This window comes from Penicillium mononematosum, assembly GCF_028829835.1.
Source record: "Penicillium mononematosum strain IBT 11891 chromosome Unknown utg000005l:1.0-9366267.0:1.0-9372171.0, whole genome shotgun sequence".
Taxonomy (NCBI): domain Eukaryota; kingdom Fungi; phylum Ascomycota; class Eurotiomycetes; order Eurotiales; family Aspergillaceae; genus Penicillium; species Penicillium mononematosum.
The window spans coordinates 3942292-3954549 of NW_026643275.1; the positions used below are offsets into that span (position 1 = coordinate 3942292).

General features: G+C 49.7%; 3 protein-coding genes across 3 annotated transcripts; all 3 read right to left on the reverse strand.

Annotated features, from left to right (window-relative positions):
* Window positions 1–407: 407 nt before the first annotated feature.
* Window positions 408–4030, reverse strand: phoC (uncharacterized protein; the record flags this gene model as incomplete). Its single annotated transcript, XM_057296413.1, has 7 exons — window positions 408–620; window positions 683–852; window positions 909–3393; window positions 3459–3509; window positions 3571–3696; window positions 3756–3840; window positions 3900–4030. Coding segments are annotated over 7 exons (3261 nt in total), but the record flags the coding sequence as incomplete, so codon positions are not given.
* Window positions 4031–5362: 1332 nt separating this feature from the next.
* Window positions 5363–6628, reverse strand: N7519_009641 (uncharacterized protein; the record flags this gene model as incomplete). The annotated part of the gene is made up of 1 exon (XM_057296414.1): window positions 5363–6628. The coding sequence occupies one exon, from the start codon at window positions 6626–6628 to the stop codon at window positions 5363–5365; it is 1266 nt and encodes a 421-aa protein (XP_057144296.1).
* Window positions 6629–8283: 1655 nt separating this feature from the next.
* Window positions 8284–10299, reverse strand: N7519_009642 (uncharacterized protein; the record flags this gene model as incomplete). Its single annotated transcript, XM_057296415.1, has 1 exon — window positions 8284–10299. One exon carries the CDS (start codon window positions 10297–10299, stop codon window positions 8284–8286), a length of 2016 nt encoding a protein of 671 aa, XP_057144297.1.
* Between the last annotated feature and the right edge of the window lie 1959 nt (window positions 10300–12258).

Here is a 12258-nt window from a genome sequence, read left to right on the forward strand (position 1 = left end):
GCGGGAGATACAGGACTTGGGATTTGGACCATTGTACATTATTAGCCATTCAGCTCTCTAATACGGAAATCTTTATTTCTTTTGACATTCTCCTCTCACGCACTCTCCGGACGATCTGCATGCAATCGACGACAGCCAAACCAAGACAAGCCCAGCTCTATCTCTAGCGCCCAAGATGAGATAGGAAATTAACAAAGGACGAAAAGCAAAATAAAGTGAACGTCGGACGCTAGGGACTATCTCTCCTGTTTGAAATAACTAGCCAAGGCAAAATAGAGAACAAGAAAATAAAGCAAATATGGCGTGGCAAAGGCTACTCAAGCTCGTAATCTTCGTTGTGGAAATTAAATTGCGACGTATGTAAAGGGTGGGGGGGTGCTTCCAAAGGAAAGCAAGATTGAATCGGATCACATATCGATCATATCGTTAAATCTCAGAATGCCGTTGGCTCTCATAACGCCGTTGACACCGTCAGGCATGCGGTATGCCCATTCAGCAACGCCCATGGTATCGCTGGGTAGCTCCTCGAGTCGATCCGGCTGACTGACCTCATCAGAGGTATCAGCCACAAGCACAAGGCCGAGCTCCTTGATGGTTTCGACGAGCGCGGGAACGACATTCTACAGAGCGGTTAGCGGGCAGACTAGAAAGAGAAAGAGAGACAGCGCTGGACCAAACATACCAAAAGGCTAGATCTGCAGATCAGGCCCATAAAGTTGTTGCTCTGGGCAATGCGAGCAGACTCCTTAATCGACATTGAGGCCCGGCCACTGCTATTGACATGGGGCATCGAGTCGACGTTCCCAGCCAGGTCTCGAATTTGACCAAGATCGTTGCAAAGAAGAACAGGATCTAGTCGTAGAGTCAGTATCACGCACGAGTTAGTCTGCGTTTCAATTGAGACTCACAGTTTGGTTGCTTCCAGTTGAGAGCACTACAAATGTTCGGGTTGTAGGAGGTGAACACCACGGAACGCATGAACTCTGGGTTCTTGTCGCGGGCCACACGGGCATGATCGAAGACGTCGGTCAGGATAACATCGGCAAAGCTATTAACATCCGCCAAAGAAGTCATGTGGAGTTTCTTCTCCTCCGCAGGCGACGGGTAGAGGAGGGAGATATTGACATTCAAGTCAATAGGGAGTTGTTGCAAGACATCACGTAAGGACAAGAACGACGCCGCTAGGAGTCGATGAGTCTGCGACATGTCATTCGTCGCTTCTGTTTCCAAGAACTTGAGGATCTCGGTATGGTTGGCACCGCGATCTGCGCCAATGGCCTGGAACTGGGTATATGTCAAATGAGACACTGGGATGTTGACTCCGTGGTGGTTGATCATAAATTGCGGGTAAAGGACTGCGACGCGGTCCTGGGTCAGTTGTACAAAGAGCTGAACATAATCTCCCGACAAGCTGGAACCAGTCACCAGTCCATTGTGGTCTGAGTCAAGGGCGCTAGTGGCCTTCCAATATGTAGCAAAGTGTGTAATCTCCAGAGGATCACCGTGGTATGGCTTGATCACTTGGAAGTTGAAGCGCAGCTGGCCGATTGTACGAAGTCGGGGGTCGAATAGAGGCAGGCAGCCTGAGCCAGTGCTGGACGACTCGGCGCGGAAGATGTCTGGCAGGGCCACGCTCTTTGCAATCACCTTTGAACCAAAGGTAGGGAAGATCTCAAAGTCCACAGCAAAGGTGTCCAAGTTATCCACGTGGAACGATATTGTGCGCGTCTCTTCCTGAATGGGTAGCATGACAGTACGAGGAATGAGATCTGACAGCTTGGAAGAGATAGTCATGCGAGCAGCAGGATGACGGCCCGCCTGGTCAAAGGCAATAGACCCGACATTTCCTTGATCGAACAGAAGCTGTATAAATACTTTCTTGTCGAGGAAGTTGTGACCATAGCGGCGGAGAGGGATAATGGGAGGAGGCAATTCAAGGTCGGGGATGCCATCAGCCATTTCCAATTCAGAGACGCTCGTAACCACAGACATGTCGCCCATCGGGCCGGGTTCTTGCATCCGCACGCCATTGAGAATGTCAAGCGGTCCCAGTGCAGGCTTCTTGCCGGAGGGTTGTGCCCAGAGAAGGAGCATGCACTCCAGGTGCCCTTCCCAGGCAGCATAGTACATAGACGAGAGGCCCTTTTCATCTGGGACCTGGGCATCAACCCCGCACTCGAGAAGAGTGCGTAGGCAGGGAACGCAGCCCTCGCTAGCGGCATGGAACAGCGGAGTCCACTGGTATAGCTTGTCTTTCTGGTCGAGATCAGCACCGTGCTCCTTGAGCAGTAATAGTAGCTCTGGTGATTGTGAGGCGCGTGCAACCATATGCTGGGGATAGAGACCCTCTGCATCAGGCAGCAACTTCGCATTTCGCTCAAGAAGCATCCTCGCGATGGGGAGAGAGCCGTGTTGACAGGCGAGATTCAAAGGAATATGATCGGGGCCCTTCAAGGGACGGTTGTCCATTCCCTTCATAGGGGGCGACTCGGGCTCCGGGTCGACGCGGGCATTGCTACACAGAACCTGCTCGGCGCACGCCAGCTGGCCCTTTACGATGCTGTGAATTAGAGGGGTAAAGTTGTCATGGTCCATGATATCGACGGTGTTGGGGCCGGCAGCGAGCAAATGCCGCACCATATCCACGCGGCCGTGCATGCACGCGTAGTGGAGGGGGATTCGACCATAGACATCGGCGCGGGCGAAATCAACACCTGCCTGTAGACCTGCGTGGAAGACAAATAATCGGCCCGAAATGGCGGCTTCGTGGAGGCAGTTTCGTTCGTTGATGTCGTCCTCGGCGTGTATGTCAACCAGTTTGCTCTCCAGTAGCAGACCGAGCACTTCATCCGAGAACCCGTTGATGGCGGTCAAGAATGTACGGGTGGCACGTTCACGGGCATCCGGCAACTGCTGCAACCTGGCCAGCCATTCACGTAGGGTTTGCAGATTACCGGTGGAGGCTGACTGCAAGATCTGGCTGTCCATTTCATCCTCTTCCGACCCCAGGGTTGCGGTACGGTCTAATGGACGTGAGGCGTCATATTGAATGTTTTCACCCTCGGCCCAGGCCTCTAATTCCAGTCGCGCGGTAGTAGCTCTGTCCGCAAGGTCTCGAAGAACTTCACGGTTGAAGCATGGTTGCACTTCGACTGCCCGATGCAGATACAGCTCTTTCATACGAGACTTGGATGTTTTATCCCATTTCTTGAGGATTTTAGACATGGCAGTCTCATTGATCTCAACGAATTGCTGCAATTTGTTCAGGTCGCCATCGAATTGTTGGAAGCCTTCGAACATAGCAGCAAAATTCGATGGTGCTTTGGAATTTGAGGTGGCTCGGGACTGAGTTACCCGTTTCTTGTCGACCAACGTCCTTAGGCGCAGAGAAAACTAAAGCGATATGATAAGTTTCCGGATACGGTTATGACTGTGCACTGGATGATAAATGGCCATACCTCTGATTCTTTCTGGAGGTAGAAAGTGTTGACTTTCTCAATCTCTCGTTCCTATACATCATGATGAGTACATCCATCTTCCGATATGCATGAAATGATTCCGACAACCTACCAAACGGAAGAAGAACACCTCCTTGTTTGCGCGCAAAGCGCCCTGGGGGTCCGCATTAGCTCTCGCAATTTCCTCGGCTGTTCTCTGTGCCGGGATAGTCGGGGTGGCACTGAGTTGCTTGATCAGCTGAGAAGGAGTTAGCCATGCCCATATTCCCTCGCAAGCGGGCAGGACGTTAAACCAACCTTCTTCAGTGCCTTGTAGTTAACAAAGCTGGCGGCATATTCAGGAAGATCTAGCTGCCTGCGCTGGATCTGTTTGCCGAACTTCCTAGCAAGTCAGGGCATATCAGTAACAGCTCGAGTAATGAACCACCCGGTAACAGAAACCGCAGGGCATACGTACATGTTTGCACAATCTCGGAGAGAGCTTTAGCTCTCCCGAGCTGTGAAGACCGATATTGCGTCAGTAGCGCAAGTTCAGCAAAACGGAGCTGAAAGCTAGAATAATGGAAGCCGAGGACTGTGCGAGGCAGGGCGCAAGGGTATCAATGGGGGGAAGAAAAAAGTAAGAGACAGGGTGGGATGACAAGGACACGTTTGGGACGGAACCAAAGCTAAGGCTTCGGGGGGGCAAGAGGGGGGCGGTTAATGCGCTATCACGGTGGGGAAGGATAATAGTGGGACAAGTAAGAGACGGAGTGACACAAGTAAATAAAATGTGTGACGTTGAGTGCCCATATATCAAATCAAGGGTTAAGGACGCTAAGAGCAGAAGTTTAGCCCTGGAGAGGTTGAAGCGGTGATAGAGCGATAGAGATAGAGATAGCGGGGCAAAGACTCGAGAGACACATGTGGGAGTACGGAGTACAGGGGACCAGGTACGAATCGAATGTGGTTCAGTTCTGTATAGTTCGAAAACTAACAGAGAAGGGAAAAGCTGTGAGGTGCAATTAAGCCGGGGAGTGGGGAGCTGTGTGAATCATCTATCGCCAATCACCGCCAACAGCGGACGCACGTTGTTAACTTACTGGTAGCCACTGCAACGGAAATGTACCGAGTACTGCTATTATCTGCCATAATTTTACTTTTAATAGATTAAATCGGAGTATTCCTACATATTTAGTCTATCTTAGTATGTTTTAGTACATGTTAGTAAAAGTATATTGTTCTGAGCTTCCTTTCTAAGATATCATCTATGATTCTGCCGACATTTTCCGAACTATATCTACATATTACATCCATATATATCCATGGATGTATACGGAAATCATTCAAATGTAAACCTTTCATTTCAGTATACCAGATACAAAGACTTCAACAAGGGAACTAGGAGTAAATCCAAGACACCCAAGGTATCATTGCAAATCTCGACTATGTTCAGTCGCATGGAAAACTCCACACTCAGCAGGAAATGTACAAGATGGAGTTCCTTACAATTCCATGTAGACATGAACAATAAAAATAAACAAAAAACAATGGACACAGACATAAACAAGGTGTGTTAAAAAAAAAAAAAGGCGAAAACAAGCTATGCAGCTGAGACCAGATGCGCGGGATATATCAAAAAGAGATGACCAAACCAAATCAAAGCCCGACAGGCCGATTAAGGGGAGAGAGAAAGACAGAAAAAGAAAATAAAGGTGTAGAGGACAATAGAGACATGAAGTGAAGGTCCATCGCGCCGGGAATTGGAACATGAGAGACCCGAAAAAGAACGAATGAAGTCGGCGGTGGTAGAGATAGAAAGAGCGTGTGGTATTGTGCAAGATAGAAAAACGAAAAACATAAAAGGAGATGCCGAGCTTTTGGAGATCAAAGATTATTGGAGGAAATCCGAATCAGTCGGGCCATCAGAAATTCTGCGCGATACCGGCATTCCCCTGTCGTGGATAAACACCGGGGTTCTCGATGCGGGTATTACGGCGCGCCTGGACATCACGGATCACAGGCTGGTAGTCATCTCCGCCGTATGCGCCGTGTGTGTTGATGTCGCCGTAGTACGGGTTCTCACCGTAGTAGCCAGCTGAGGGGTGGACAGCGGACATGTGACTTTCCTCTGATGCGTCGGAACGGTTGGCTGCGGAGTAAGCGGAGGATGCATTGGAGGGGCCACGGTGAATGTCGCCGTTGCGGTTGTTCGCAGCCACTGGGGCGGCACCCAGCACGCCAATGGGTTCAACAATCTCGCCAGAGTCGGGCCGGGCGCCATCAGAATATTGAACGGTGCCTTCGCTGGGTGTTGCGGCGTGGTGAAAACCGGGGCTACTTCCTTCCGACATGGCCAGGCCACCCATTCCACTGGAGAGGTTGGTGGACGCCTTGCGCCCAGCAGAGGTGGTTCCCCAGCCGCGGTAGCCGGAGGATTCGTCATCTTTGGGAACCACGACGCCTCCAACACCGGGAAGGGTTGGGTCGTTGTTCGGATTGAATCCGTACTCCTCCACTTCTTTGCGACGCTCCTCCTCGGCCGCCTTGTTCGCCTTGCGCTTACGCCAGAAGAAGAGCAGCGCCAAGATGATCAATGCCACTGAGACAACCGGAACAACAACTGCGACGGCAATTGTGCCGCTAGGAGAAAGACCGCCGGACCCTGCTGCTGTGCCGGAGGTTGCGAGCGCGGCTGAATCAGTTGCACTGGAAGAGGTGATAGACGTGGCACCGGTGTCAGACGCTGTTTGGGTGGACGTGACAACAACCACGGTAGTTCCCTGTGTCGATGTAAATGTTGTCTTCTCATCACTTGAGGTGGTGGATGGTGCGGTTGTAGTGGAAGAGGTGGAAGAGGTGGAAGAAGAAGTAGACGAAGTGGAAGTGGAAGTGGGCGAAGTAGACGTAGGGTCTGGAGTCGACGTGGTAGGCTCGGTCGTGGGCGTGCTACTAGTACTACTAGTACTGCTCGTGGTGGAACTGGTGGTAGTCGGTTCAGTTGAACTAGAGGTGGTGGGAGCAGGCGCAGACGAAGAGGTCGTTTCGGTAGAAGATGTGGAGGGTTGGGCGGCAGATGTTTGACTGCTGGTCTCAGGAGACCCCGAGGTCTGTACAACAGTTTCCGCAGCGCTAGAAGCGATAGCTGCAGCGGCAGCGGCAGCGCCACCGGCTTTGGATGGTGAAGTCATCTCAATAGCAATATTGGTCAATGTCGGTCAAGAATAGGTGATATCCGGTGAGATTGCAGGCTGTTGGTAGAATCGATGTGATCCTGAGCCGGACCGTTCGGCGAGTTTTGAGAGATTAGGGAGGCTTCCGGGTGCGGAAATAATTTCGGGCTAAATGAGACCGCGGGTTCACAATTTCGAATCCGAGTCGACAGACTTATTTAACGAGAGACTGCGATTTGGACGCGTAAGGAGAGACGTTACGGTGTGAGTCTCAGGGGAAAATTGGCGATATCTCAGGAACCGATCGGAATCGAAAGAAAAGAAGAAGGAAAATGAAGAAGGATAGAAAAGAGAAAAGAGAAAAGAACAAATACAAGATACTCACAATCTCTCGGGGCCGAATCTAGCAGCCATGAGAGGAGAGAAGTTGTGTGGAAGAGTGAGATTGAAGTGGGAAGTGGAGATTTCTTACGATTGCGGCGTATCCGCATTCCTAGTCGTATTAATAGATACAGATGCACTTTGATTTTGCTTATAATTGACGGCACCTGGGTAGTAAAAAGCACATCCTCCAATTTCATACTACGCTTGAGTTGCAGTTGCATTGCAACAACATGATGCTGTTTCTGGTAATCCCTTGATCCGGCCATGCAAACCCCTGCACATGTGTAAGGGTAGGACACTCTAATACTGTCTGACGCTCCCTAATACTCTACCTACATATCTCTCTAAGATTCTAAGAATTTGAAAATATATTCACGAGAATAATCCATGATCAATGCCAATATTTAACGTTACTTATGTGTTTATTATTCGGTACCGAAAAAAAAAAAAATTTGTAAAAAATAGAGAGAACCGAGCTGAGAGCACCCATGGGTGTTAGCCTTAGAGTAAGGAAGCGCCGAGGCTGATCCAAGGTTATCAATGGAGACTTCCAAAATTCTCTTATACGATTTCCACTTACTACAGCATACTTCGTATAAAAAAAGTCAATGATGCAGAGTGTACTCAGTTGCCACATATCTGATTCTGATTCTGATTCTCCACTTCAACGGTTTTGTTAACAATACTGTACGGAGTACGGAGTATGTTTACTTTAATTAAAAAAAATACGATCGGCATGGATAATCTTGTTTCCTGCGTCTAGCCCATTGGCATACCTATGTTGTATGTTGTAGGTAGCTCTCGCCTTGCCCCTGACTGTTTGGTTAGCGCTCGGCCCGATTTCCGCGTAACAAACCCCCAATTTCCCATACAGTACTCCGTACTCTGTACGGAGTACAGATCTACAGAGCAGATTCGTAGTATGCTCCATACCTCAGAGGATATAGATATCCTAGAACTACGGAGTACTGTTTTCTAAGAAAACAAGCCAACAAGCCTCTAACAAGATCCGAATATATACAGCCCAGAGACCGGGCAGAAGAAATGAAATTTCAAAGCGATCACGAGACAAATCCAACCATCATCTATTTACGCCATTGATAGCAGATTCCAGACAAAAAAATGAGAACAGAGTAACGAATATAAAAAGGGGTGATGGCCATCACCCCCCCAAAAGCTCAAGCACCGGGGAACCCAGATGAGAAACAACAAAAATCAAATCATCACGTGCTCTTATACAAGGTACCAAAACAACAAGTCGTGACATTGGAAAGGACAAGCCCGCTTCCTTATGTGTTGTTCATATCCCACTTCGGACGTAGAGTGGCCATCATGTCGTCCTTAGTGCCGACCGCCTCGGCCGGCAGACGGCTGACACGGTAGTTGCCCATGCGGATATTATTCTGGTGGTGAGCAGAGACGACAGTCCGAGCACTGCGAATACTTCCCGCATCACTACCGGCACCCTCGTTCTTGAAAACGGGCGGGGGCACAAAGTCCAGGTTGGTGAACGTGCCGGACTTACGCAAGGCGTGAGGACTGGGCATCACGGCGAGCTCATCAAAGGCAGAGGCCAGTGGCGTGTGGGCACGCACACCGGGGATATAGGGGCGTACTCCACCCGTGGGTGTCTCAGGGCGGCCCGCACGGCGGTCCTTGAATCCATTGGCCGGGGCAAAGTCCATGGCAGTCATGAGGGAGTCGTCCGTCAACATGTGAGGAGTAGGCAGGATTTGCAGCGGTGAAGGGGGTGGAATCGGTTTCTTGGGACCGCGTGGACCAGGCATACGGCCAGAGGCAGATGAGAAGGCGCGTGGCCCGGGCATACCATTATAGCCAGCAGAGTTGGTGGCCATGTGGCGAGCGGCTCCCTGGAAGCGCGGAGGTGCGCGAGGCGGCGGTGTCATCGCGCGACGGGTCATCGGCTCGGCGAATGGAGCAACACCATGAGTGGCATCATAATAGTCGCCAGTAGTTGGGTCGTAGATGAAACCAGCATTACCACCACCCTCATAGAACTCGGGCCCGAAGTCCTCGTAGTATGTGGGCTCCTGGCCGTTCTTGCTCTCATCGAAGTACTCCTTGTAGAAGGAGCGAATCCGATTGGCACGCTGTTCTGGGTTGTCGGCGGGGTCCTCTGGGGGCAACGGGCGCAATCCGAGAGTCATCCGGCGGGTATCGCGGCGGTTATCATATGCCGCATCCAGATTCTGAGGTTCCTCCGGGAGTTCCGGATGCTTGTTATCGTGGCTTGGGGCATTATGTTGGTGGACATCTTCCGTGCCATGGATGTTGACCGTAGGGAGAGTGTATTGTGACTTGCGGTCATCGCCGTAATCACTAGTGGTAACAACACTGGCCGGCAGGGAAATACGAGGAAGCTGCGATGCAGGAGCCTGGTCATGGTCCAAGTCTCGTGATTGCGAAGGCTCAGGCAGCGGGAAGTTGAGGCGCTCTTCATGCTGGTTGTTATATGTGTTGCCGTATGTATTATCTAGTCCGAAATTTAGGCCCGACGAGGAATCCAGATGGGGCAGGGGCTCTGGCGAAGGAATCCGATTGGCGTTGGGACTTCCAATAGCCATGCCAGGTTGCTGTGCAGCAGGTGGATGCGTAACTCCAGGAACTTCCCCAAGGTAGTCATTGTGCTGGTCCAGACTGCGTCCATGCGATTCGATAGGGGAGGAGTACAGCGGCGGGGATGAACGAGACATCCTCTGCGCATTCTGGAGAAGACCTGAATTGCCGTCATCGGCACCTTCAAATCGGGAACCCCTGGGGTACGACCGAATGGAGGCAGTGGCCGGGCGGTACTTGTCATCATCTATTGACATGGAGCGCAGAGACTCCGGGGAACTTTTCAGGCCCGGGGGCATCAGATAAGGGCCCACATCAAGAGACAGGCCTTTGGTATGGGTTGGTTCCGACATCGGGGGCATTCCAGGACCTTTCCTCCTGGTTGCAGGCCCCACTGTATCCATTCCAAAATCGAGAGATTTATGTTTATCCATTGCATCTTCCCGCAGAAGCTTCTTGACATGTCTCCGGTGAAGCACAATGAGGACAACAATAGCACACAGAATGGGAACACCTGCACCTAGCACGACAGGTAAGACCGTTGTTGTCAGATTGCTGGTGGGCTTTTCACCCGTGACCGTGGTAGATGCTTCGGCTCTTGCCACGAGTGAGGGAAGCTTGGTGGCTATAGAGGAGGTACTGGGGACCAAAAATGGCAATCGATGTGGAGGGATGACATCCCGAACGTGGTTTCGCATCACCAAGCCGGCATGGTGAGCATGAGGCATAGTCGATGTAGTCTGGTCTATACGGATAAACCCGACTCTGTCTGGAACGTGAAGACCGGTCGACACGTTTAAAAAGGCGATCGCCGCTCGAGATTGATGCTCGTCATTTAAATTTCACACAATTGAGAAAATGACGAATATCTGGGGGGAAAAAATGAGCGTAAGAGGTGTAGCAATGTAAAGGAGTGTATAGGACTAGGTCCTCAAAAAGAGTGGCGGCCAGCAGCCAAAAGAGAATGAATATGAGTTAGATAAAGAGAGAGAGAGAGAGAGAGAGAAGAAAAGAGGAGAAGGAGAAGTGAGTTCTAGAATAGTGGACTAGCGCCAATATTATACAGAGACTTTGGTATTGTACTCTGTACCCAAGTACAGGTCTATCTCCGCATCTTCCCCTGAGTCTTAATTTAGAACAACCCTAAATACCCTAAATACATATTGTAATTATGGACTGTTATTGTTTTTGTCTCGGTTTGTTTATTCTGATCCTCTGATCTTTTAATCCATTACTCCTAATGTAAGACCAAATGCAGCAAGCAAGGCGAGGGTAAGACACCTCCAAGATGGGACCATGTACGTAGCGTCAGGAACCCGCACCCCTTCTCAGCCAATCGCTGAACGGCTGCCCCTGAGTTGGGAAGTTGCCCAGGTGGACACCATCAAAGTGGCTGTATCTTGTTTATTACAAACGTTCACTGTTTTCTGTATCTTCCATGTAAGGGCACAAGGGGGGCTTTTCTTGTTCATTTCTTTTTCCTTTTCTTCCTACATGGAGGAAATGCCAAGCCCTGGCTCTTCACATTGGCTAATGCTTAATCTGTAACAAAAGGGAATAATAAACCTATATGGAGTACTACAACATACTTTATACATAAAGAGATCAATGGTCAATTGATTCCGTACAAGGCGATTTTGAGGCTGTAATTTCTGCTTCAAGATGAGACGCCGGTGTAGCCCCCTCATTTCCAGCCCCGGATAATACTCGGAATACTCGGATTAACGATACTACGTCTTAGTCTAATCGAACTCTGTACTTCCGTATACCTTCCACTTCCAAGGTTGAAAGCAGAGACACAACTTCCAGCTTCTATATACTGTTATTAGGAAATTATCTTCTATTTGGCTGCACTGAGTTCACCGGTTCATTTGCTATTCGATTCCATCTACTCCTTAACCTGTATTGTTAGCTCAACTTCTCTCAAGGGAAACCTCTATACATACGCATGTACCCATAAAGAATACTCATAATCTATAACAGCATTCACCATGAATAAACAGAATTCGCCAGGCTAAGCGCAGGCTATCTAGATACTCGTGGAAGATGTGTAATAAAATGTCTTGTCTTGGCTTGGTGACGCGCTACGGAGGGACTTGCATAGCCACAAAACGCCTCTATGGGACACATCAGATATATGTACGGAGTATATCAACGAAGAGTGAACACCGGTCGGAGCTCGTTAGATACCTTAATTTATCTAGTACGGAGAGATGGTGGCGGCTGCTTTCTTTGGGTTAATTCTCGAAATGATATCCACGCTTTCTTAATGATATATATCGGTCCCAACAGTTAGGTAGACGAGGATTCCTCGATCAAACCTTCGGACTCAGATATCAATCATTCACCTTTAAAACCAATCAATATCATCATAGAGGACAGACCTGGTTCCTCATGTATCGGATGCCGATATATATCACAAAGATTGAAGATGGGTCGTGGAGAATTCAACTATCGTAGGAAGCGAATCTCGACTGTACTGGGACACAAGTATAGATTCCCTGAACCACATTTCAAAGCTACTGGGCACATCAGAAAATCAATAGCCCCCGGGAACTTGCCCGAGGCGAGACGGGATTCCTCAATATCCTCTGAGATCATACTGTATTTGCGTCATGGCGCCCTCCGAAACCCCGAACAATACTAGTAGTGTTCGCTTGTGTACTATTGTTTATTCCGTCCATGAA